This window comes from Marmota flaviventris, chromosome 4 (assembly GCF_047511675.1).
Source record: "Marmota flaviventris isolate mMarFla1 chromosome 4, mMarFla1.hap1, whole genome shotgun sequence".
In the NCBI taxonomy this organism is placed as follows: domain Eukaryota; kingdom Metazoa; phylum Chordata; class Mammalia; order Rodentia; family Sciuridae; genus Marmota; species Marmota flaviventris.
This window is the reverse complement of record NC_092501.1, coordinates 153,058,954-153,085,278: the sequence shown is the minus strand read 5'-3', so window position 1 is coordinate 153,085,278 and position 26,325 is coordinate 153,058,954. Positions and strand designations below refer to the sequence as shown.

Sequence of the window (26,325 nt, the reverse complement as noted above, 5' to 3'; positions counted from 1 at the left end):
ATAAAACCCCAACCAGAAGAATTTTGCAAAGGTATAGAAAATAGAGATAAAACAATTCAGAAATAAAAGCTATATTACCAATAAAAGGGGAAGTGACTTTATAGAAAACATGGTAGATGACAGTGGATTAAAAATAAGTGAAACACCACCAGTAGATTAGACTCCCACATTGAAGATAGATTTTTTTCAGTTCTTGAAGGCAAAGTATATAATCTTAGAAATAAAGTTGACCATAAAGAAAAGATGTTTAGAGATCAGGAACAGAATATTCAAGAAATCTGGGATAACTTACAAGGAAAAATTTTGAGATTCATTGGGATAGATAAAGCTCTGAAATCCACGCTAGAGAACTGCACAATATTGTCAATGAAATGACATCCCCAGATATTTTCAAGACTTTTAGAATGATGTGGTAATTCCAACACAGGTGGCATATAGGACTATAGATATACAAAAATCACAGTAGATATAATCTAAAACATATTGTTATGAAAGTCCCTAACATACAGAATAAGTATAGTATTTTAGAAGAGAAGGGAAAACTGGTCACATTTTGAGATAAAACAATCTGTATTTCAACTGATTTCTCAACCCAAAACCTAAAAGCCAGGAGGATTTGGAATAATATATACCAAGCTCTGAAAGAAAATGGATGCCAGCCACAAATACTATGTCCAGTAAAACTGAGATTTAAAATTGAAGATGAAACAAAAACTTATCAAAAAATGTTAAAAGAATTTATAATTGGAAATCTATACTATAAAACATAATATAATATTTCAAAAAAAAAGAAAATAAAAGTGAAAACCAGCATAGAGAGGAATTACACTAGAAGAATAGTCAACTGAAGGAGAATCAAGTCCAATTTAAGCATTTGAAATATATCAGAATGGCAGGAAATAAAAATCATTTCTTATTACTATTGAATGTAAATGGTGTAATCTCTTCAGTTAAGACAGGTTGGCAGATTGGATCTTTCATTCTTCAAATGAATTTTAGGACTGTTTTTTCTAGTTATGTCCAGAAGCTCATTGGTATTTTGATGAGGATTGTATTAAACCTGTCTGTTGCTTTTGGTATAGCTATTTTGACAATTTTGTCTATCCATGAACATGGGATCTCTTTACATCTTCTAAAGTCTTTTTCAGTCTCTTCAGTATGCTATAATTTTTATTATAGAGATCTTTTACCTCCTTGATTAGATTAATTCCCAAGGTGGTGTTTTTGTTCTGAGGTTATTGTGAATGGAGTGGTTTTCTTGATTTCTTAACTGAATTAGTGTTGGAGTATAGGAAAGCTGTTGACTTTATGGGAGTTGTACTTGTATTCTGCTACTTGACTGAACTCATTTGTAAGCTCTACAAGTAGTCTGGTGGAAATTTCTGGGACTTCTAGATGTGAAATCTTTTCATGGGTCAACATGTTCCTTTTCTTTTTTTTTTTTTTTAAGAGAATTTTTAGTATTTTTTTTTTAGTTTTTGGCGGACACAACATCTTTGTATGTGGTGCTGAGGATTGAACCCGGGCCGCACGCATGCCAGGTGAGCGCGCTACCGCTTGAGCCACATCCCCAGCCCCAGCATATTCCTTTTCTTGCCTGTTGTCTTTTATACAGAGGACAGCCCTGTCTTGTTCCTGATTTTAGAGCAAATGCTTTTGGGTTTTCCCCAATACATTCCACGTTGTGTGGAATTATTTGCAAAATATGTGGCAAAGGATTAATGTCCACAATGTATAAGAGTTCTGCAAATCAATAAGAAAAATTAGTGATCCATTTAAAAAAGCAGCAAAGGACATGAACAAACAATTACCAATGAAGAAATAGAAAAGGATTATATTAGTCCACTCATGTTACCGTAACAAAATAGAGTAGACTGGATAGCTTAAATAACAGAAATGTGTTTTCTCACAATTCTGATGTATGATGTTGACTTTGGGATTCTCATAGCCTTTAAAATATTGATGTAAGTTCCTTCCATCCTCAGCTTCTCCTACATTTTTAACATGAATGGGTGCTGGATTTTATCAAAAGCCTTTTCATATCTATTGAGATGATTCTTGTCCTTAATTCTATTTAAGTGGTGAATCAAGTTTATTGATTTGCATATGTTGAACCAACTTTGCATCCTTGGAGTGAAACCTACCTGATCATGGTATATTATCTTTTTTTTAAATTTATTTTTTAGTTGTACACAATACCTTTGTTTTGTTTGTTTTTATGTGGTGCTGAGGATCGAACCCAGGGCCTCACACGTGTCAGGTAAGCACTCTACCGCTGAGCCACAACCCCAGCCCTATCTTTTTGATGTGTTTTTGAATGCAGCTTATTAATATTAAGGATTTTTGTTTCTTTTCCTCAGGAAATTGGTCTGTAGTTTTCTTTCCTTGATGCATCTTTGTTAATGGTTTTTGGTGTCAGGTTATACTGGCTTCATATAATGTATTTGGGAGTGTTTCTTCCCTTTCAATTTCATGGAATAATTTGAGAGGAACTAGTGTTTTTCTATAAAGGTCTGGTAGAACTTTGCTAAAAATCCATCTGGTCCTGGGCTTTGGGGTTTTTTGGAAGATTTTGAGTGAACTTTCAATTTTATTACTTGATATTGGTGTGTTTAGGTTTTCTATATTTTCTGATTCACTTTGAGCAGTTCATGTGTCCAGAAGTTTTTTCAGTGTCTTCTAGATATTCCAGTTTATTGGAGTATAAATTTTCAAAATAGGTTTTCATAATCTTCTGAGTTTCAGAAGAGTCTATGGTGATCTTTTTTCATCTGTAATTTTATTGATTTGGGTCTTTTATTCTTTTGGTTAGTTTTGCTAAGGAATTATATATAGAAAATTTTAAAGAAGCAATTTTGTTGCATTGATCCTGTGTAATTTTTTTTTTATCCTCAATTACATTGATTTTGGCTCTCATCTTAATTATTTTCCTATCTTATTTTGGAATTCTTTTTCTAAGGCGTTGATGTAGAGCATGTTTATTTGGGATTTTTTTTTTTTTTTTTAATGTTGGCACTCAGTACTATAGATTTTCCTCCTAAAACTACATGCTGTTCCAGAGAATTTGATATATTGTATCTCTTTTCTCTTTATATTAATTTCTTGATTTCTTCTTTGATCCATTCTTCATTTTAAGAGTATTGTTAGAAGCCACATAAACACATGGAGATTTATTTTTCTTGCAGTTGATTTCCAGTTTCATTCCATTATAATCTGACAGAATGCATTTTTTTGCTAAGATTTGTTTTGTGACCAGAATATGGTCTATTTTCAAAAAAGTTCCATTGCTGAGAAGTAAATTCAGCTGTTTTGGGATGAAATATTCTGTAGATACTTGTTAGGTTCGTTTGATTTATAGTATTATTTAGGTTGGCAGTATCTGTAGGTTTTACGTTTTAATGACCTGTCTGTTGGGGATAAGGGTATGTTGCAGTAACTTACTATTATAGTGTTGGAGTCTGTCTGGGATTTAACGTCAGTATTTTTTTTTCCTTTGTAATTTGGTGCATTGACATTTGGAGCATAAATGTTTTTTATCGTTATATCATCTTGTTCTCTTTACCAGGATGTGGTAGCCTTCTTTGTTCTGATAAATTTTTGCTTGAAATCTGCCCTGTCAAATATGAGAATAGCTGTGCTTGCTTGTTTTCAGGGATCATATGCCTGGAATATTTTTTTGTCATCCTTTTACCTTCAGCCTTTGAGTGACTTTGCCTATGAGATGAGTCTTGTAAACAACATAGTTGGATTTTGTTTTTTGATTCATTCTGCTTATTATGTTTTTTAATTGGAGAGTTAAGACCATTAATATTCAGTTTTAGTATGGAATGTGTTTGTGGTTTCCTGCCATATTGATTTTTTTGTTAGATTTAATACCGTTTTGATTCTCATTCATGGATTACTTGTCTTTTGATCTTTCTATACTTGAGAGCTTTGGGATTTGTTTTTAGTTCCTCTATTATGGTTTAGCTATTAGATATCCCCAAAACCTTATGTGAGAGTCAATGCAAGAGGGTTTAGAGGTGAGATGACTGGGTTATGACAGCCTTAACACAACTGGTGAATAAACCCCCTGATAGGAATTAACTGAGTGGTAGCTGTAGGCTGGTAAGGTGTGGCTGAGGAGGTGGTGACTGGAGACAAGTTTTTGGGTATGTGTTAAGCTGAGCTTCATCTGTCTGCATCCTAGTCATGTCCTGTGCCGCTCTCCTTCACCACATTCTTCCATCATGATATTCTTCCCTACCTCAAGCCCTTGAGGAATGGAGCCTGCTGTCTATGGACTGATACCTCTGAAACAAAAAGCCCCAAATAAACTTTTCCTCCTCTAAAATTATTTATCAGGTCTTTTAGTCACAGCAGCAAAAAAGCTGACTAAATCATTCTGTGTGCAGTTTATCTTTGAGATTCTTGTAATGCTGGCTTGGTGATCATGAATTCTTTGTTCCTTCTTGGGAAAGATTTCTATTTACCCCTCAAATTTGAAATAGCTTTGCTGAGTATAGTAATCTTGCCTGACAGTTTTTTTGTTTTTTAAGTGCTTGAAATACCTCAATCTAGGCCCTCCTTGATTTTAGGGTCTGAATTGAGAAATCAGAAGTGAGCTTCTAAATTGCTTCTAAATGTGACCTGATGTTTCTTGTAGCTTTTAACATTTTTCTTATGTTCTATGTTAAGAATTTTTGGTTATGATATGTCTTAGCTTCTCATTAGAGTAGGTCTATTTGGGGTTCCATAAGCCTCCTGTATGTGGATGTCTCTCATTTCTGATGGGAAAAGTTTCTGCTCTTTATGCCTTTATCTTGTATCTCCATGTTCTCTTCTATCTCACTGATTCTCAGATTTGATCTTTTGAAGTTGTCCAAGATTTCTTGTATATTCTAATCATGTACTATTATTTTTTTTTCACTTTATTGCATTTGGTGTACTCAAGATCATGTGCACTGTCTTCAAGACCCAAAGTCTTGTCCTCAAGGGCTGAGGTTCTATTTTTTATGCAATCTAATCTGTGGTACATTCAAGGAAAGTTTTAATTTGATTGCCTTTCATTTCTAGGAATTCTGATTGGTTTCTTTTCACTGTTTCTATTTCTTGAAGTAGTCTTTCATCTGCTGTATTTGCTTTTTTAATCTATTCCTTAGATTTTCTTTTAGTTAATCAGTTTTTTATAATCTTTCTCTGGGATTTTGTCCACATAAATCAGGGTCCTTTATTGGGGGATCATGAATTTTTAGAGGAGAGTTTGCTGGTTTCCTCACGTTTTAGGTCTTGGACTTGGTCATCAATTGAAATGGTTCCTCTTGTTCTTTTTTATGTGTGTCCTTTTTTTGTGTGTGATTATTTTATTTGTTCTGAGACTTCTGTTTTTGATGAGTAGATGTGAAGGGGTAGGAACCATGGTCCCTCTCTGGTGGTTCTTCTTGGATCCTTGTTGTTGGTTTGGAGTTTTTGCCTCCTTAATTCTTCAAGTTGGAGTAATGTTAGGGCTCAGAAGGGATTCGATTGTGAGTAGGATGAAATTCACTGTTGATTGAGAGGTGATTGTTTTCTCAGCTGCAGAATCTCTATTCTGTGATCCAAAAAATCCCAGTCTCTTTCCAGCACCTCTTAGGAAGGAGTGGGGAGCCAGGAATGGCACTAATGTCAGCAACATATGTACAGTTTTAATATAAATAGCTGGTGTCTACTTTTCTATAACCCTAATTGTTGCCTATGTAAGAATGGTGGGGTCAGCATTTAATGATAGTGCCAACAATAACAAATTATGAACTAGGTATCTACTGTGTTGTCCTCTATATTAATAATCACAACAACTTGAGTGGGGTAGTAATTTCATAGTCTTTATAGGTTCTATTTAGTGGGATACCATTTGTTAAGAAAAAATAGGGGGAAAGACAAGAGAAAGTTTGAAATGATCAAGAAAGTGATCAAAGGAGAGGCATAAGATAGGGAGCAGGTGTCAGCTATAAAGATAGAGAAATAATAAAGTAACTGAACATAATAGAAAAGGAAGGAATAGGAGATTCTGGCTATTACTGGGGAAAAAGTAAGGGAGGGGAGATGGGAGGGGTTAGAATCTAGATATAAAATAACCAACAAATGTAAGATCAAAACAACTTGAACCCTTGTATAATTGTTCCTCACCTAAGTCTAATCTAGGCTATAATGAACACATGCAGGAGAGAGCTATTAATGTGTACGGAAAGTTATGAGTATATATATTCAAACCTATCCATACATCGAGAGCACACAAAATCATGCATAATTTTAAGAAGTAAATAATAATAGAGTATAATAAAATGGTTGGGAAAAAGTTTGAAAAGTAAAAAATGGGAATATGGAGAAAAAAGAAATAGGAAAAGAAAAAGGAAAATGAAAAATATAGAGAGGATAAAAGAAATAGGAATAGAAAAATGAAAATGAAAAAAAAAATCTTAATGAGAGATAAAGTTCTTGTTTCTGCTGTGGTGGTCAAATCTTCTAGCAGGAATAGATTTTCAGTCTTTGTTTTAGTTCTGTATTTCTGTTCGCTGTCCTTGTGCTCCTTGCTTAGCTGCCAGCTAGGCTTAGTAGCTTTTAGATTCTAGTCTCCCAGGGTTGGGTGGGATAGACTGAGGAGTGCTGATGAATTGTGGAACTGGGTATCCACCAGGGAGTGTAGATGGCTTGCCTGGCAGTGAGCATCTCCATAATAGCTCCTATGGGGTGCCAGCCACCATAAATCTTTATCCCTTAGAATCCAGATGCTAAATGGTCCAGGCAAAATATTCCTTGTGCCTGTTTCAGTTTCTCCACTGTAGGCACCCTCTTGGGGGGTGGGGGGTTGGTAACCTATTGGTAACTTTCTCCACAAGTTTTCATTTCCCCCATCTGCAGTTACATGAGCTGTGTGGGGACAGCTTTCAGCTCTTAGGCTGACAGATGAGGAAAATATTCCTATTTCACATTTGGGGAGGGCTACCTCGCAGGTGGAGTCTTTCCACACCATCCTCTGGGAGTGCTTGCTGTCCCTAATGCACACTTTCACCTGAGCGGACCACATTGGATTTGTTTTCACTGAGGGGCTTGCTGTATCAGCTCTGTGTGCATTAAAATCAGCCCTCCTCTATAAACCCCAGGCTTCCCTAGGTTGATTTCTCTTTATTTTTTAATTTCTTTACCTGCCAGCCACATGTTTCTTTCTCCATGGTCCCTGCTCTGCTATGATGGCAGCCAGAGCTAGTGTGTCTCTAAGGTACTTCTTATGCTCAAGTTACCCACTTTTCTGTAGCTCTATGAATTTTTTTTTTAAATTACAGTTTAATGTTGTGTTTCAGTGAGGTTCCTTTGCCACTTACCTCGTTGAGAAGAAGCCTTCCTGTTTTATAAGTGGGGTACTGCTGAGCCAAGCTTCCTTTCTCTGCTCCACTATCTTCCCTCCCTCCGGATCCCTCCCTCATCCTCAACCAGTCTTTTGATATTCACTCAGTTGGAATTTTCTTAGCTTCAAGTGATATAGTTCAGTTTTATGATTGTTGAAACATATTGGACTAAGCAATTACCTATTTTTTAAAAATAAGTTTATATTTCTCCATGGGGATTTGGATTTATTTCCACTTAACTAACACTCAAGAATGCTACCAGTTTAATTTCATTTTAAATAAGAAGTCTGAGTTTATATATTTTTTTGGATCATAAACTGTGAAATCAAAACCCAAACCCAGTGAAGCTAAGCCTGTGGGCATGAATTTGTTTGGAAGACTACTTCTTCCACCAGCAAGCAAGGTTGAGAGATAAGTTTCTGTGCTGTTTCTGCAGGACATTAGGTTCACCTTTTCCTTGTGAGTATAGCACTTCTTTATATGGGCATGAAGAGATCTCTGATCCTACTCCCCATCCTTTGCAGCTCCAAGGCTTTGTTCATCCTTCTTCAAAACCCAAGCCTTGGGCTATATAGGAAATTGTGGATTTCCTCAGAACAGGGCCTTCACTGTTGGTTTACATCTTTGAATTCATATTTTTCCTTTTTCTCTGCTCTCAGATGAATTCTTTAATTTCTTGAAAACAAAACCAAGGTTGGAAGACATTTTTAATATTTCATCTAGGTGTATTTTTGTGCTTTCTTTTAATAAGAGAATTGTAGGATCTTTCGTTTGTCACATTACTAAAACTTGAATTCTTACCCCTTATTTAAGAAAGGCCACTTTAAGTGTTAGACTAATTTGTCAGGATTTAAGGCTAGCCTTGTGGGGCAGAGGGGAATATAGCAGGCAATATGAATTTACTGGCATTTGTAGATTTTGAGGTTGGAATATAGATTCTTAAATTAATTTTTTGATAGGACCAGAAGTAACTAAAGACAAATCAAGTTCCCCTTTGAACCTTGTATTAGGGTTTACTTTCTTTCCAGTATTCTGTGTGAAACAGTGTAAATATTTTGTTTACAAGTTTTATTCTTTCTCTCCCTTCTCTGTATGTAGCTTACCTGTCATGTTGACCAGTAATCATATAAAATATTCAACTTTGTCAATCTTTCCCTGAATTTTTTCAAATCAGTTACTTCATTTGCCTTTTGAGAATATTTTTACACATTGCTATTATGTCACTTACAATATTGAAATGAAATGTTTAAAATTGATTTTCCTCCTAAACTGGTTAACCTATTGCAATAATAGTAAGTAAAAGCTTTCATGGTACATGCGAAAAGGCACATATATATCGGTATCCATATATAATATAGTTAACCTGTGAGATAGATAGAATCATTCCCATATTATAAATGAGGAAATTGAGGATTATAAAAGCTAATTGGATTTGTCCAGATTTTATAATAAGGAGCAAGACCAGGATTTAAACCAGGTGTGATTACTCTAGGAATTGGCCTGTGCTTGGAAGAACGTTACCTTTCCTTTCTTTTGTTATTAATGTAGTGCCAAGAGTTGTTTCTTTTTTTTTTTTAATTATTAAAGTGTTTGTTTATTGTTTTATAAATCACTTTGACTAAATTCTTTTTTTTCCAGTTGTATACAAAGTATATTCACACCAATTCGTGTCTTCATACATGTACTTTGGATAATAATGTCCACCCATTCCACCATCATTTATAACCCATGCCCCCTCCCTTCCCCTCCCACCCTTCTGCCCTATCTAGAGTTTGTCTATTCCTCCCATGCTCCCTCTCCCTATCCCACTATGAATCAGCCTCTTTATGTCAGAGAAAATATTCGGCCTTTGGTTATTTGGGATTGGCTAACTTCGCTTAGCATTATCTTCTCTAACTGCATCCATTTTCCTGCAAATGCCATGATTTTATTCTTTTATTGCTGAGTAATATTTCATTGTGTATATATGCCACGTTTTTTATCCATTTGTCTATTGAAGGGCATCTAGGTTGGTTCCTAGTACATGGCACACAGGAAATGCTTACTGAATGAAAGGCATGAAAATTCGAACATTTCTTTAGTAGAAACTTCATGAATTTAAAATGAGATTCAAATATTTACAAATATACATCAAAGTTTTACTTGGGATATCATTGTATCAAGGAACAGGAATGTGCCACCTATTAAGTTGTGTGTGTGAACATACACTCACTATGTAAAACATATAAGAACTTTAATGTCATCCGTTGCAAAATCAAAATGTTCTGGTATTAAATTCTAACCTATCAAAAAATTTCATCACTTAGATCAGGAGAGGCTAAATCTAACCTGCCAACTGTTTATTATAAATGGGTTTTATCATAGCATAATCATGACCATTTGTTTACGTATTGTCTAAGGCTGCTTTTGTGCTACAAAGGCAAAGTTAAGTAGTCACAGAGACTGTATATCTTGCAATGCATGAAGTATTTACTAGAAATAGTTTGGTGACCCCTGACATAGATGACTCGTCTTGTAGCATTTGTTTAACTGTTTTACTCTATTTCAAGGATCTCCAAGATAGATTTGAAATTCAGCCAGGTGATGCTCGTCTATTTATAAATGGCCTTCATGTTGATATGGATGTTTATGATCCTTTTAGGTAAGTATTAATATTATTAATACAAACTATGGTTTATGTAAAGGTAAAAATTGTCCTGAATTTAGTATGTCAAAATGCCAAGAATGGCTTTAAATATAAGTGCATTTTAAAAATTTTTGCTGGCGAGGATGTGGGGAAAAGGGTACACTTGTACATTGCTGGTGGGACTGCAAATTGGTGCAGCCAATTTGGAAAGCAGTATGGAGATTTCTTGGAAAGCTGGGAATGGAGCCACCATTTGACCCAGCTATTCCCCTTCTTGGTCTATTCCCTAAAGACCTAAAAAGAGCATGCTACAGGGACACTGCTACATCGATGTTCATAGCAGCTCAATTCACAATAGCAAGACTGTGGAACCAACCCAGATGCCCTTCAATAGACAAATGGATTAAAAAAATGTGGCATTTATACACAATGGAGTATTACTCTGCATTAAAAAAATGACAAAATCATAGAATTTGCAGGGAAATGGATGGCACTAGAGCAGATTATGCTAAGTGAAGCTAGCCAATCCCTAAAAAACAAATGCCAAATGTCTTCTTTGATATAAGGAGAGTAACTAAGAACAAAGTAGGGACGAAGAGCATGAGAAGAAGATTAACATTAAACAGAGATGAGAGGTGGGAGGGAAAGGGAGAGAAAAGGGAAATTGCATGGAAATGGAAGGAGACCCTCAGGGTTATACAGAAGAACATACAAGAGGAAATGAGGGGAAAGGGAAAAATAATACAAGGGGGAGAAATGAAGGTCAGTAGAGGGGGTAGAGAGAGAAGAGGGGAGGGGAGGGGAGGGGGGATAGTAGAGGATAGGAAAGGTAGCAGAACACGACAGTCACTAGTATGGCAATATGTAAATCAATGGATGTGTAATTGATGTGATTCTGCAATCTGTATATGGGGTACAAATGGGAGTTCATAACCCACTTGAAGCAAAGTGTGAAAGATGATATATCAAGAACTATGTAATGTTTTGAAAAACCAACAATAAAAAAAAATTGTACATATTTATGGAATACAAAATACAGTATTTTGATATGTATGTACAATGTGTAATAATAAAATGAGGATAGTTATCATTTCCATGACATCATACATTTATCATTTCATTGTATTGGGAACATTCAAAATCATCTCTTCTAGCTATTTTGAAATACACAGCAAGTTATTCTCAGCTGTCATCATTCAACTGTACTATAGAACAGTAGCACTTATTTCTTCTATCTGCTTTACTCATATCCTTCCTTTTTTCTTCCTCTCCATCAAATGCGTGTTTTTGATTGTGTAACACAACTCTATTATTTTGGTAGAATATTTTACCAAAATATACAAGCCCAAAGCTGTGAATAGTTGTGAGAAACCTTGGAGATAATTGTTCCAGTGAATACTAGACCTGTACTCATCCCACTATTCTAAACTGTCTTTCAATGAAAAGTAGGTTGTTAACTTAGCAGTTCTTGGGGACTAGACTGAGCAGCCAGGGACATATACCCTCCAGAAAGAAACTGAAAGCAACACAAGGTGTTTTCCCAGAAGAGAGAAATTAACAAGGATAATTTAAAGTGCTATGTCTGTCAGGAAATTTGAAATTATGGAATTTTGAAATTTGAAATTATGAAATTACATGCCTAGTGCATGGCACACACTCAGGAAATGCTTACTGAATGAAAGGTATGAAAATTCGAACATTTCTTTAGTAGAAACTTCATGAATTTTAAAATGAGATTCAAATATTTACAAATATACATCAAAGTTTTACTTGGGATATCTTTGTATCAATGTGCTATCTTGTGCCTTAGGTCAAAAATTCTTCACAAGTGCTCTAAGGCAGAAAGAATTAGGAATTCTTTTGTTAATCAACGGCCCCTCACCCATAAATCTAAACTTACAAGTCAAAAAGAAGAGAAAAAATGGAATTTGGTTTACTCTTGTAGAGAAGTTTAAAACTGATTTAAAAGTTAATGTTTGCACCATAAAATAAGTTCAGTTAATTGTTTGTTTTGCTTCTCTATGGGATGATTGATCCTGAGCCCACCAGCAGCAAGCTGGCCCCGGATTTCTCCAAATCCACATTTCTTTTTCCTTTCATTCAAGGAAAGATCCATTTTCTTACCAGTTTGGATGTGTAGAAAAATGCAAGAGAGACATAGAAATAGGATAGTTCATTTGGAATTTTTGCCATTTTATAATTTTTATCTCAAGCTGGCTTTTCTCTATATTTAATTGAATCCTTGGACCTGACAACCCGAGATACATAGCATAAACATTATCGATAGAAAGAATAGCGGCATGTGTACTGTAGTTCTGTTCCCTAGTGATGTGATGGCTACCGTGATTCCCTTAAAAGAGAAATAGCAAATATATAAGGATAATTGTATTTTCTGATATTTTTCAGGTAACATAATCAAAGAGATTTTCTGAAAAAGATGACAGGATATAGAATAAAATCAATGAAAAACAGGTGAATGAAAGAAAATTATATGGAAAAATAGAGAAATGAAAATGTTCTATTACAGAGATATTGCATAGAGAGAGTTTGTTTTTGCTACTAGTACTCAAATTGTCCATTTGAGGAAGAAAGGAAATGAATTATTTTTTTTTCCCATCCTCTGTCAATAATTGCATTTCTGGATTGTGGAGAATCAATATCATATCTCAGATATGGCCCCATCGTTCTTCCAAGTCATAGAAGGAGCTTAAAGTCTCGGGTTCAGGGTCAGGACAGTGTAGGTCTCATTCCCAGAGAGGCTGAGACAGTAAGAACCATGAGACTGTGGCTGGGGGAAAGGCATCCAAGACATAAATGAGGCTTTGTTTCTCTACCTTAGAATATACTATCCTAGTCCATCAGGGAGGCATTATTGCATGTCTGCCTCAGCCACAGACTTGCCCAGTGAGAAATTGACTCTAATACAAATTAGGTATCACATTTTGATACAGTCTCTTCCTACTTGAGCAGTGTCGCTACCACCAGAAAGATGTGACAAAGTGGTCTTGATATCATCACTTCTATAGTTTTTCTGTATTTTCATAAAATTATCTGCTTAGAATTCTTTTGAGTTCTTGCAAAATAATTATTTTAATGCATGAAGTATTGAAATCCAATATTATAAAATCAATTTAATATTAAAATGCAATTCATGTATCTGAATCCTGCTATGTTGTTGGAACTGCTGCATGTTGGGGATATAGTGGTAAACAAGACAAAATAGGTCTTGCCTAAGTGATGTTTTCAGTCTAGATGGGAATACATTAAGTAAATAAGAACAGTGTGATAAGGCTTGTAAAAGGTTAGATACAGTGTGTGGGATTTGTAACCCCAGAAATTTGTATTTTTTGATGGAACTTTGGGACTTCAAAGAAGTGTTTTATTTAAGCTAGGCTTTAAAGGATGAATTGGACAAAGGGGAAATGGAGGTTGTGACAACATGAAGGCATGTTTTGAGAACTGTAGACAATGAGGAGGAGCTAGAATTAGTCAAGATCACACAGATAGGCAAAGATCAGATTGTAAAAGCAAGTTACAGATTTGGCCTTTTGTCTCTAAGGCAGGAGAAGCCATCAAACAAGTCCAAAGATAGTTTCTGATGCTTCCCTTTTAAATACTATTTGTAAACCCCAAGATACAGGAAGTTTCCTGATAGATAAATCAAGTGTACTTAGTTTTTATTTATCATCCAAAATTCAAGATTTAGGAAGATCAAGGAACAAACTAGTGCTTATTGAAGATAACTGTGTGCCTGATCATCAGTTCATTCAGCCTTAATTCTCTGGAAAGGGATTATTGGTTTTTCTTTTTTAAGTAGATGTGGAAACTGAGACTTAGATTTTATACAAAACTAAAGACATAAATAGTAAATAATGGTAGTTTCAAAATCCCACACCCTTTCCAATGTACTGTGCTGTGGGTCTGATTTTCCTTGAAAACAAGTTTGAGAAAAAATAGCTATGAGAAATATTGAAATTCTACCATACCAAAAAAATGGGTCTGATCAGTGAGCATCACCAAATTTTTGGAATGGAAAATATATTTACAGGGTACTCTGAAATTCTTATTTTACAAATTAGGGAACTTAGACTAAAAAGTTGAAATACTTTAGGAAGCCACACATGTATTTTTTGCATGTCTGAGTATATTTTTATTACATATATTAATAGAATTATAAATAAGCACATTTTTTGATTCTCAGGAGCGGAACCCGATCTAAACATGAAAGTCATTTATGTTCATGTATACTTTATATATTTATATATACTATACATGAATTATATTTTAAAATTTATTTTACATTTTAACATGCCTGCCCTATTTTGAGCATAATCTGAGCTTCTGTATTTTTAACATGCCTGAGTTTTTACTACAACCCATCCCATAATGTCAGGTGTGAAATTTTCCATTTGTCCTATCATGTCAAACTACATCTTATTTTTAAATTGGTGATTTGGGATATTCAAGCTAGTATTATTTATAGTGCCTATCTTCTCGTAGATTTTTGTTTTCCTGGTAATAAAGCTTTCTTTTTGTGTTTAAATCTGTCTAGGATATAGACATGAAAAGCCAAAGTCATACATACAGATCAGCTTGAAATTATGTAACAGCTTTACTAAGAGTTTTGGTATTAGATCTCCCCGCTGTGGATCTCAGTAGTTTCCCTGAGAACTGTATACTAAAATCCATACTTTGCTTTTCTCTTACTCGGTTTACTTGTTGAAAGAGAAAATGATTTCTGTGACTGAATTTTTTGAATGAAGCCCTTAGGTTAAATATAATAAATATCAATTTTAGCAGTTCCTTTAAACAGTAAAAGTTCCTTCTTGCCTAGTAAACTTATCGTTTTTAAAAAACAAGTACTCTAAAGTCTTGACATTACAGACAAGGCGAGACAAGCAGAAACAGGGAAGCACTGCCTTCCTCTAGCATTTCTGGGTCAGCTCTGAGCTCCACTAGCTGAGCAGCCATGGGCAGGACACATTGCCTGTGAGCCTCAGTTGTATCATCTGAAACTTCCTATGGTGGTGGTTTTGAGGCTCTGAGGAGCTCTTTTCAGAAAGTACTTGGCACTTTTCTGGCATACACAGCTTGACAAAGAGTAGTTTAAAGATTCAGGTTACCCAAACTTTTTGTGAATAGGGTTACTTACTATTAATATTGTATGAATAGTAATACTCTCATATTTTGAGAATTTTTGAATTTATTTATATTGATTTCCTCTTCTCCAGAATGCTTGGGACTAAAAGTGTGTCAGATTTCAGATTTTTTTTTAATGCTTACATGCACAAAATGAAATCTCAGGAACGGAACCCAGTGTAAACATGAAAGTCATTTATGTTCATGTATACCTTTCACATATAGCCTATAGAGTTGTGAATTTGGAGCATTTTGGATTTTCGTATTAGAACTGTTCAACCTACATATACAATAAGACATTTTAATTTGTATTCTAAACAGATATGAACTTTCACACACTTTAATGGGGTTTTCTATATACTAAAATTTTATTTTTATGTCTGTCTGATCTTTTATAGTATGTTTTTCAAGAGTAACCTAATGATTTATTTTCCTTATTTGTTTTATATGGTTAATCTGATCTGCACTACTTTGGTAAAGAGTACAATATTGTTGCTATCTTTTAAATGATAGGATTGTTATCACCCCACCCCACCCCCGACAAAAGTATGTATCCTGGATAACTAATTAGAACTGTTTGTTTATGAATAATATATTTTTCCACTATAAATAAAAGTATGAATGGAACTTATATTTTTAATGTTTTGAGAAATCTATAACACTTTAAAAGATTCTTAAAATTTTTGGCAAAACAAAATAAAACATTTTTTTTTTTTTTAAATATCAAGTATTTTGGATATGCTGAAATTAGAAGGAAAAGTGATGAATGGCCTTCAAAATCTTGGGATCAATGGGGAAAATTTGAGCAAATTTTTAAAACTAAATTCACATGTCTGGGAATCTGCCTACATACTAGATATTCGGCATTCTTCTATAGTGGTAAGTGCATATTATTTATTGTTGTAAAACTTTAATATATTTAAGGCTTAACATAAAACCAAATACTGGCAGACTTTAGAAAAAATTTAAGCATTTTGGAAGAGGATTCAGTGGAAAAAAAAGACATTAGACTTACCTTCTCCCATCTGATAGCTTCTTATAATACCCACTTATCCAGTATCCTTTTAGCTTCAAAGATAAAATAGTAAAAACAGAATAATCACATGACAAATAGCAGAAATAAAACACTAAACAGTTGAGAGCTGAGGAATTAAGAATACTGTCTTAACATAATGAAAATCTTGCCTAGACAACTTACGATGAACTCCTAACATTCTGGTGTGTGGGGGGGAGGGGCGGGGAGCAGCCTAGGTGAGTTTTTTCAGAAATCTGATCACATCTCCCTCCTTTGCTTAAGCACAAAAGTGATTGTTAGTATGATTTGTAGGCTGCAAACAGCCTGTTCTCTTCCCACCTCCTTTCTCCCCTTTCTGTTCTTTAACTGAGGTATTCTTCTTATCACACTACTTGTCTCATCTTGGAAATTTCTTTTCTCTGTCCACTTACCTCCTATTTTTGCTTTCAGAGTTCAGTTCAAACAGTCCTTACTGAGAGAAACTTTCCTTAATAATCCATATTATCATATTTTTGTAAACCATGCTCATGTTCAGTGATTTTTCCAGCAGGACTCAGGAGGCCCAGAAGTTGTTACAGTCATGGTTATGGATTTTTAGAACAAAAGAATACAAAACAGAATCATCAGGGATGAAATTCAGGTGAAACCAGCTGCAGGTTTTCAAGAGTTCTCTTCTGGTATATTCTGCAGAATGTGGTTAATTTGGTATATGGCAATATGTGCAAGGTGCTTCCAACTAAGGAAGCTCAAGTGCACCTAGGAGTTCAGGGTTGTGAAGGGGGATCCATCACATGGGCATACAACATTCTGTACCTGCCCTCAGTTTCTGAAGTCCCAGACTCTCAGAGGAAAAGCAGAAGTTCGTTATAAATATAAATTCCATTGTTTGTATAAATTCTCTAGACAAAACTGTTGGAACTGCATAGCTCAAGGCCCTAAGCATGTGAAACAGCATTCCAAGAGCTCAGTTCCCAGAAGAGACAAAAAGACACCCTTCTTGAGAATGTATAAGGTGTGAGCACTCAGAACTGTTGAGTTAACCTCTTCATATACACACTTGTGTTTTGTATGTTCTTTATAAGCACACATGTATATGTACATATATGGATATATTATGTCAGAACTGTCCCTTGTCAGTTATAATTTTACAGTTATCTTGCGATTTTAGTTTAGTTTAAAAAATTTTGATTGACAGTTATACTTCTTTATTGACAGGGGTACAATGTGATGATTCAATACATGTGTATAATATATGACAGTGAAATCAGCATATTTAGCATTTTACTCTTTAAACATTTGTTGTTGGGAATTTTTAACTCATATCTTCTAGCCCTTTATAAACCATATAATTTTTGTAAACTCTACTTAACCTATTATGCTGTGGAACTAGAACTTATTCCTCCTAACTGTATTTTGTTAACTGTTATCCAGCGTCTCTCCCTCATCTCTACCCTGCACCTTTTCTGGACTTTAGCAACAACTATTCTACTGTATACTTCAGTTAAATCAATTTTTTAGTTTCCACATGAGTGAATACATAGTGTTTATCTTTTTCTGTGTCTGGCACATTTTACTTTGTCTTCAGTTCTAGTCATGTGGGTATAAATTAGGGTTTTACTCTTTTCGTGGCTAAATAGTATCTTTAGCAATTCATCTGTTAGACACTTTGATTCCATATCTTGGCTATTGTGAATAGTGCTGCAGTGATCATGGGAGTGCAGGTATCTTCATTTCCTTTGAGTACATGCCCAGTAGTGGGGTAGCTGGAACACACAGATTAGTGTGAGAAAATTCCATATCATTTGCCGTAATGACTATACTAATTTATCCTCTCGTGAGTTGCATATAATAATTCCCCTTTCTCTGAATTCTTGCCAGCATTTACTTTTTTGTCTTCTTTATTATAGCTATTCTAGCTGGAATGTGATGATATCTCTTGGTGGATTTGATTTCCCTGGTGATCAAAAACATGTCATATCTGTTACTAGAATATAAAAACTTCTTGCTGGTGCATAAAAATATTACTGAATGTTTGTTAGTCCCAGTGGGTTTTTTGAGCATTATTTAGAGTTTTCTATGTGTAAGATTGTCATCTGTAAATAAAGATAATTTTCTTTCTTTCTAGTCTTACTGTTTATTTCACACTTGTGGAAACGTTCCACCTAGAATTTCCTTACAGTGTTGAATAGAGTAGTAAGAACAGACATCCTTACCTTGTTTGCATTCTATTCTTAGTGAGTTTTTTTTTTGTGTGTGGGGGGGCGGTGGCATGGGTAAAGGGGATTGAACCCAGGCATGCTCTACCACTGAGCTATATCCTAAGCCCTTTTTATTTTGAGACAGGGTCTCACTAGGTTGGTTGCTGAGACTGGCCTCAAACTTGGCAATCTCCTTTACTTGGCTTCCTGAGATTACAGGTGTGCACCACCGTACCTATATTGGGTACTTTTATCATGCAATGGAATTAGACTTTTATTGAAAGCATTTTTTTTTGCATCTGTTGATAATAGGATTTCTTTAAAAATTCTTCTTATAAGGTGTATTTTATTGGTTGCTTTCCCCTTTTTTTTATTTTTCAACTGACCTTGAATTTCTGGGATAAATTCTACTTGGTCATGAATTATTGTTTTATGTGTGCTGAATTCAATTTATTTTTGCATGTATTTTTGTCTGTATTTTTAATGGATATTGGTCTACATTTTTCTCATATCTTTCTGGCTTTGCTATCAGTTAATGATGATCTCTGAGTTAGTATTCTCTATTTTTTTGGTACAGTTTGAGGATGGGTGTTACTTCTTCAAATATTTGGTAGAATTAATCAGTGAAACCATCTGTTCCTGGACTTTCTTTCTTGGGAGGCATTTAACTATGGTTCAACATCTATTCAGATGTCCTATTCTTTTAAAATATTTTTAGTTGCAGATGGACACAATACCTTTATTCATTTTTATGTGGTGCAGAGGATCAAACCCAATGCCTCACGTGTGCTAGGCAAGCACTCTATCACTGAGCTACATCCCCAGTCCCAGATGTCCTATTTTTTTTATATTTATTTTTTAGTTATAGTTGGACACAATATATTTTGTTTTTATGTGGTGCTGAGGATCAAACCCAGCGCCTTGTATGTGCTAGGCGAGCACTCTACCGCGGAGCCACAACCCCACCCCCAGATGTCCCATTTTTTAGTCAGTTTTGGGAATTTGTTAAATGATCCAATTTGTTAGCATATAGTTGTTCATAATATAAGGTTGGTACAAGTGATAGTATCCCTGCTTTAATTATGGATTTTAGTTATTTGAGTCTTTTCTTTCTCTGTTTTGGTCTAGCTAAACTTTTGCAGTTTTATTATTGAACAACTCTTTGCTTCGTTTGCATTTCTCTTTCATTTGTCTTTAACCCACATTATTTCTTCTTTTTTGCATTTAGTTTTACTCTTCAAGTTACTTCAGGTATAAAGTTGTTATTTTGAGATCTTTTTCTTGTAAGATATTTTTTTAAGGGGGAGGTTCCTTAAGTTTTGATGTTTTTTTTTTTAATTTCAGTGTTTTTTTTTCCCTGATTTTTTTTTTTTACCCCTTGCTTACTTAAGATTACATTGTCTAGTTTCCACATATTTTTAAGTTCTCTAAATTTCTTTTTCTGATTTTAAATTTATTTCATTGCAGTCAGAGAGCTACTCTGTACAGTTTCAATCTTTTGCATTTGTTAAGACTGTGTGTGCTAGCATATCATCTATCCCAGAAAATGTTCCATGAGCACTGGAGAAGAATATGTATTCTGGTGTTGGTTAAAATATTCTTTTACTGCCTATCAGTTATAGTGTTATTCAAATCTTGTTTCCTTGCTGGTGTTCTCTAGTTCTTTCCATTATTAAAGTGAAATATTGAAGTCACTGCTTATCTGTTATATATTAACTTAGTGGTCTGCTAACAATTGGACAGAGATTAATTTAAATTCCTGGAACTAGGAAACCTCCAGTCTCTGCAGAGGGGCTTCCTGTAGCATGTGGGAGGAAGGGGAGAGTAGCTCATAAACATTCAGCCAGGAGTTTACATATTTGCTTTAGCTCCCACTTCTTGCCTGAACAGAGTGTCAAGGTCAGCCAGGTAAGAGGGCTTTCTCAGGTTGTTCCCAAATATGTACAAATTCCAGGACATGCATGTAGCCTTCAAGATTTCAAGGAATTGTCAGAATTTTTCAAAGTCCTATTTCCTAAAGCAGTCCCCAGTGTTTCCTTACTAGCTTTTTGGTTTGTCTCTTACTTGTCCCAACTGTTTTCTACTTCCTCAGGCAGTAGTGACTAAAACATTTGCCTGTAAATGTTTTCCACAAATTGGGGTAGCAACTTTTCCAAGACTAGAAAAGTCATGAGTTAGGCAAGGTGTAGATAGGCCTTTTAAGCAGATTCTCCAGGCAGTCATTGGACAGTTCAAAAAAGGTAATTACAGTTCTTTCAGAATGTAGTTCACTTTACTCCCTCCAGTTTCAATATTGGAAATGCAAGCTCTTATTTTCAAGGTTATTAGTGAACTTGGGAGCAGGAGATGGAGATAAAGTAAATTATATAACAACATATCTCACTCTTGCCAAAATTCAGCTGTTTTTCGTAAATAAGCATCCTTGAGTTTCCCGCAAGCTTCTGTTTAATTTTCACATTTTTGAAAGAAGTTAATCCTACATATTTGCCAATTTTTTATTGCTAAATTTTAGAGGATGAAGATTTGGAGTTTCTTAGCCATCTTACCTGATTTCACTCTCTAAAGAAAATCTAGAAAACATGATATTTTAAGTTCTTTGCTTCTCCCAAAAAGAGTCATGCATTAACACCATGACCAATTTTGTGTTAATTTATTTTTGTCCTTGAACATTGAGGAGATAATCTAATACCTTCTAATTTATAAGCAATACTTTCTTTTACTCAATGTGTTGGGAACTCAATGGCTATGATAGCCAGGGTTATGACCAACAGAACTAATGGAATCCCATGCAACTTTTGTGAAGCTGATTTTCCTTGGTGTTGCTCCTTCTGTGTATTTACCTGAGACCAAAGAAGTGGTCCAGTTGGTATAAATTGACTCCATTTGGTACTGAAAGTCTGTAAGATGCCTATTCCAAGTGGTTTTCAGTGTTCTCAGGAAATTTCCAAAATGAATTAGACTATCACCTGTGATTACTCATACTTGGTTTTATATATTATTTCTTTTTCTGTGTTCTTTAGTTGGTATAGATGCTATTGACTTGTTATCTAGTTTACTAGATATTTTTTTCTCCTATGTCCAGTCTGCAATTAATCTCTCTTAATAAAGTCCTACAATTCATAATTTTAAAAATTGTGTTTTTTTTTTGTTGTTGTTGTTGTTTGTTTTGTTTTTGGTACTAGTGATTGAACCCAGAGGTGTTTAACTGCTAAGCTACATCTCCAGCCCTCTAAAGATGGTCTCACTGAGTTGCTTAGGGCCTTACTAAGTTGCTTAGGCTGGCTTTGAACTCATGATTCTCCTGCCTCAGCCTCCCCAGCCACTGGGATTACTTGCATGCGCTACTGCACCCGACTACATTTGTTTTTGATGCTGAGAATTGAACCTAGATCCTTGTGCCTGAAAAGCATACAGTTTACCATTGTGCTCCACCCCCAGCCTACACATTTTTAAATTCTCAATTATCCCTTTGATTCTTCTTTAATAGATTTTAGTTTTATTAAACTTTCCATCTTTCTACCTATTTCTGTTATTTTTAAAAAATATGTTAATCAAACTGGGCATAGTGATGTTTACCTGTAGTCCCAGATATTTGGGAGGCAGAGGTAGGAAGATCACTTGACCCCAGGACTTCAAAGTTAGACCAGGCAACACAGGGATACTTCATCTCAAAAAAATTTTGAAAAATGTGTGTGTGTGTGTGGATATATACATATATATAAATCAGTTATTTGACCACTTTTGGTAAGAGCAAGAAATTGGCAAAAAGCTATAGAAGCAAAAAGTATTTAGGTTTTCTCTGGAAACCCAAGTATCAGATGCTCGCTTACTTCTGGTGAGGTTTGTTTTTAGACTTTGCAAGTTCTCTTCTGTTTTATCTTTTTTTTAAAACAAGTATTTCAATTTTTTTAAATTAGGAAGAATTTATTTAAATGTTATATTTATTTAAAATAGGTGTGGAAGAACTTACAAGCTTTGTCAAAGTTTTGTTAATAAGTACATTTACCAGGGAGACATTAGGGCCTATGTTAGCAAGACTTCTTCAAGAATCAGGGTAATGCTTTTTTTTTTTCTCTTATTATTTTTATTTTTTGCATTACAATTCTTAATACACCTTTATACCACAATTTATCATATCTCTGATTGTATGTTGACACCAAATTCACATCTTCATACATGTATTTTGTATAATGATGAGGGTCTCTTTCCACCATCCATGCTATTCCCCTTCTCCCTCCCTCTCCCTCCCACCCCTATTACCTATCTAGAGGTAATCTTCCTTCCTTGCTCTCCCTCCCAACCCTTCAGTGGATGAATGTATAAAAAAAATGTGGCATTTATACACAATGGAATATTATTCAGCAATAAAAAAGAATAAGATCATAGCATTTGCAGGGAAATGGATGGCATTAGAGAAGATTATGCTAAGTGAAGTTGGCCAATCCCAAAAAAAAAAAATGCCAAATGTCTTCTTGTCTTCTTCTTGTTTTATCTTTCTTCTATCATCTGGTCCTTACCCAATCTCAAGTGAAAATCTGTAGTGTTTGGCACATGAACTCTAGTTTGAATCTGGCCTCTGTTTTTTCAGTACCATAATCCTCTGGCTTCAACCTCTTGGTTTCCCTGTTCTCCTGGCTTTTTGGAGGGTGTTGTCAGTGCAGATTACAAGTCAGCAAATGACTTCAGAAGATTTTGTGTGGAGATGTTTTTAGACTTCTCACTTAGATTTCTGCTTTCTTGCTTTAGATACCAACCGTTTGACAGCCTTAACTTTAACTTCTGCTTTCCAGCCCAGTGCGACTATCCTTTGTATATGAACACTGTGCTTCTAAGCTGCAATTTTAAGAGTGCATCCCAGGACAAAACCAAGGTGAAAGCAGAACTTGCCTCTTATGACTCCTGCTTTTGGAATGTTGCTTGATGCCCCAACCACATGTCCCTAAACAATGGCCAATATGTTTTCTTCAGCTTTTATAGTTCTTCAGGCAGGATAGCTAGTTTAACACAGGCTCTCCACTGTCTTCAGTAATAATAATGATTGTCCACAGTTTCCTAAATTTTTGTGGTAGTTTGTCCTTTTTACTGTTTTCTAAGTTTCTAGTGCACCCTCCCCCACATTTGCAATAGCTTTTTCATTTATATCAAATTTGCTTTGGGATTCTCTTCCATGGTAAAAATGAAGTCCATCTTGATTGGAATTAGAAGTCTAAGGTGTTGATTATAACTTAACTTCTATAAGCCATTTTCTTTTCCTTATGCCCAACCCTTTAAGAAAATTACTGCTGATAATTAAGATTGAATATTCATCTTAATAATTTATGGGGTCATTTTTATAGTTTTATGAGATGAAAATGTGAAAGGAATCAATTTTTAGGAGAAAGTTTAATGTAAAAAAATATAGAAATATTATTTATATATAATGTGATCCTTAATTTAGGAAATATTGAACTGGAGTTTTATATTTAATCAGAAATATAGGAAATCTGTGTTTTTACTTGTCATTTGATATGGTAAAACTGACTTTGAAATGATTTAAGTGTTAATATAGCTTTTATAGACTTCTGGATTCTTTTCTAGTGGATTAATGATTTAGAAAATGATGGCTTATATGTTACATGGCCTACAAGTTGCCAGGAGCTTCTGAAGCCAGTATTCCCTGGAACTATACCTTCTATAAGGCGTAATTTTCACAATTTGGTGAGTTTAACATTTTGATAGTTATATACAGCTTATAAAACATTCTTTTTGAATTACCCTTCTGTTGGTATATAGGCATCTCAGTTGTGGAAGTATTGACCTGATGCAACCAGCTTCAGGTGCCATTGCTGACTTGGTATCCAAAGCTAGTAATGTCACATAATCTGCCTCTTGTTGAGTCCTCATGGAATTTTATGGTACAAAAATTGTTACATTTGCTCAAAGGGATTTATAATAGAATTTTTCTTCTATATTATGAAGAACTAATGATTAAAGGTTAGTGTATTTCAGAGAAAAATGCATAAATACTATGTCTTCATCTGCGTATATAGGTTCATCCTTATTGGAACTTTGAAAGGTGGGGGAAAAAAAACACCCAAGGCTCTACCCTTTGTTTTTCACATCGGAAGTGATTATCTTATTTCCTGTAAGAATCTTGAGCAAGAAGATATGTTAATGCTATTTTTTGTAGAACTTTAATATCTAATTCTTTAAAAAAAAAAATTTCTCAGAAAATCTGTGAATGTTGGCAATAAGGTATCTCACTTCATATAAAAACTATATGTTGTGCTTCCAAAAAAGATGAGTAATCTCATATTGAATTCCATTCATAATCATATTTGGAAGCTTTAAAAATCTTTTATAAATGGTGAAATTCTTATATATTCCTCAAAATTCTTTAGAATTGCTAGGAATTTCTTTAACAACTATAATTTTATACTGTAAGCTGCAAAAAATTAGACTTAATTTGAAATTTGTGGAAATTCAAAAGTGTTAAAATGGTGATTATGTAATTTCTTCCTTATAGGTTCTGTTTATTGATCCAGCTCAAGAATATACCTCGGATTTTATAAAAGTTGCTGAACTTTTCTATTATAATAAAATTCCTCTTCGGTAATTGTAAATTTATGTTATTAGACTGTCAGCTGAAGGATATCCAGTGATGTTTTCAATATGTTACACAGAATATTAATGTGGAATTCAGAACATCAGGTAGCTCCCATGCCTGGCACAGCATGGCTTTGTTGTGAAGTGTGATATACCTTTACAATAGACTCTTGTAATCAAAGCTGCCTAATAATCTCGTATACCTTGTTACCTTCCCAAGAAAATAATCTGGTCATTCTGGAAATTTATAGAAGGGCCCAGCTCTATGCAATTGTATTGAATTCATTTACCTTTTTTTTTTTTTTTGCCAGAAAAAAATGTCATTTGATGTCACCATCAGAGAGTATCTAACATTTTGCAGGAATTCAGTAGCTGTGGGAATTTTGGTGGTAGACATGACAATCAGACCTTCAAATAATATTCCTTTTTCCCTTATCTCTAATGGATTTCCTCCATTTAGAGGTTGTAGCCCAGTACTTTTAAATAGTAGTTTATTTTAGTTCAAAGGTAGTTGTGATATTGCTTATTCATCTTCTTTTCCCAGAATTGGCTTTGTGTTCGTTCTTAACACAGATGATAAAGTTGACGGAACAAATGATGCTGGAGTTGCTCTTTGGAGAGCTTTCAACTATATTGCAGGAGAAAGAGGTTTATCAGAAGCATTTGCTTCCATAGTACATGTGAGTTTATGCACTAGATAAAAATTCTTCAGAATGTATAATTTTCTTATAATAATTTTCTAACAGAACACTTCAAATTCGTGAAAACTGAAAATACGATGATAAATTTAATTCCTGCAACTCCCTATTAAGTACATAATATTGTCCCAACTTCATGAATTAGGTAACTGAGGCTCTGCCAAAATATATTAATTTTTTTAAGCTTACCTAGCCATTAAAAGTTGTATGTAGCCAGGCATGGTGAGGCACACCTGTAATCCCAGCAGCTCAGGAGGCTGACACAGGAGGATCATGAGTTCAAAGCCACCCTCAGCAGTGGTGAGGCCTTAAGCAACTCGGTGAGACCCTGTCTCTAAATAAAATACAAAATAGGGCTGGGGATATGGCTCAGTGGTCGAGTGCCGCTGAGTTCAATCCCTGATACCCCCCCCCAAAAAAATAAAAGTTGCGTATATGCTTAGAGGAAAACATAATAAAAATGATTATTTGGGGAATTATTGAACTAGTTTCTGAATAAAATCAATATAAAGATTATTGCAATGATAAATATTCCATATGATAAAGTATATTGATAGTTTGAGAATTTCTAAGGCGGAAGAAATCACTTAGTGACAGCAAATTGTGTGAAAAAGGGAAGATTGATACTGTGTCTGCCAGAGAGATTGTATAAGGAAAGTCACAAATTGGTAAGAGCCTCATCAGGAGAGAATAGCATAATAGA

General features: G+C 34.7%; 1 protein-coding gene and 1 non-coding gene across 3 annotated transcripts in view; one reads left to right on the top strand and one right to left on the bottom strand.

Annotated features, from left to right (window-relative positions):
* Window positions 1–26,325, top strand: part of Uggt2 (UDP-glucose glycoprotein glucosyltransferase 2) — a 194,261-nt gene that overhangs the window by 41,711 nt on the left and 126,225 nt on the right. For both annotated transcript variants that reach the window (XM_027938864.2, XM_071611594.1), the window contains exons 11-15: window positions 9,911–10,002; window positions 15,855–16,005; window positions 23,917–24,036; window positions 24,845–24,930; window positions 25,469–25,604. In XM_027938864.2, coding sequence (XP_027794665.2) covers window positions 9,911–10,002; window positions 15,855–16,005; window positions 23,917–24,036; window positions 24,845–24,930; window positions 25,469–25,604 — 585 coding nt within the window. The remainder of the gene's footprint in view (window positions 1–9,910; window positions 10,003–15,854; window positions 16,006–23,916; window positions 24,037–24,844; window positions 24,931–25,468; window positions 25,605–26,325) is intronic.
* On the bottom strand, window positions 12,005–12,095 carry LOC114095624 (small nucleolar RNA SNORA38). Its single transcript, XR_003583291.1, has one exon. It is a non-coding gene; the product is annotated as a small nucleolar RNA SNORA38 (small nucleolar RNA).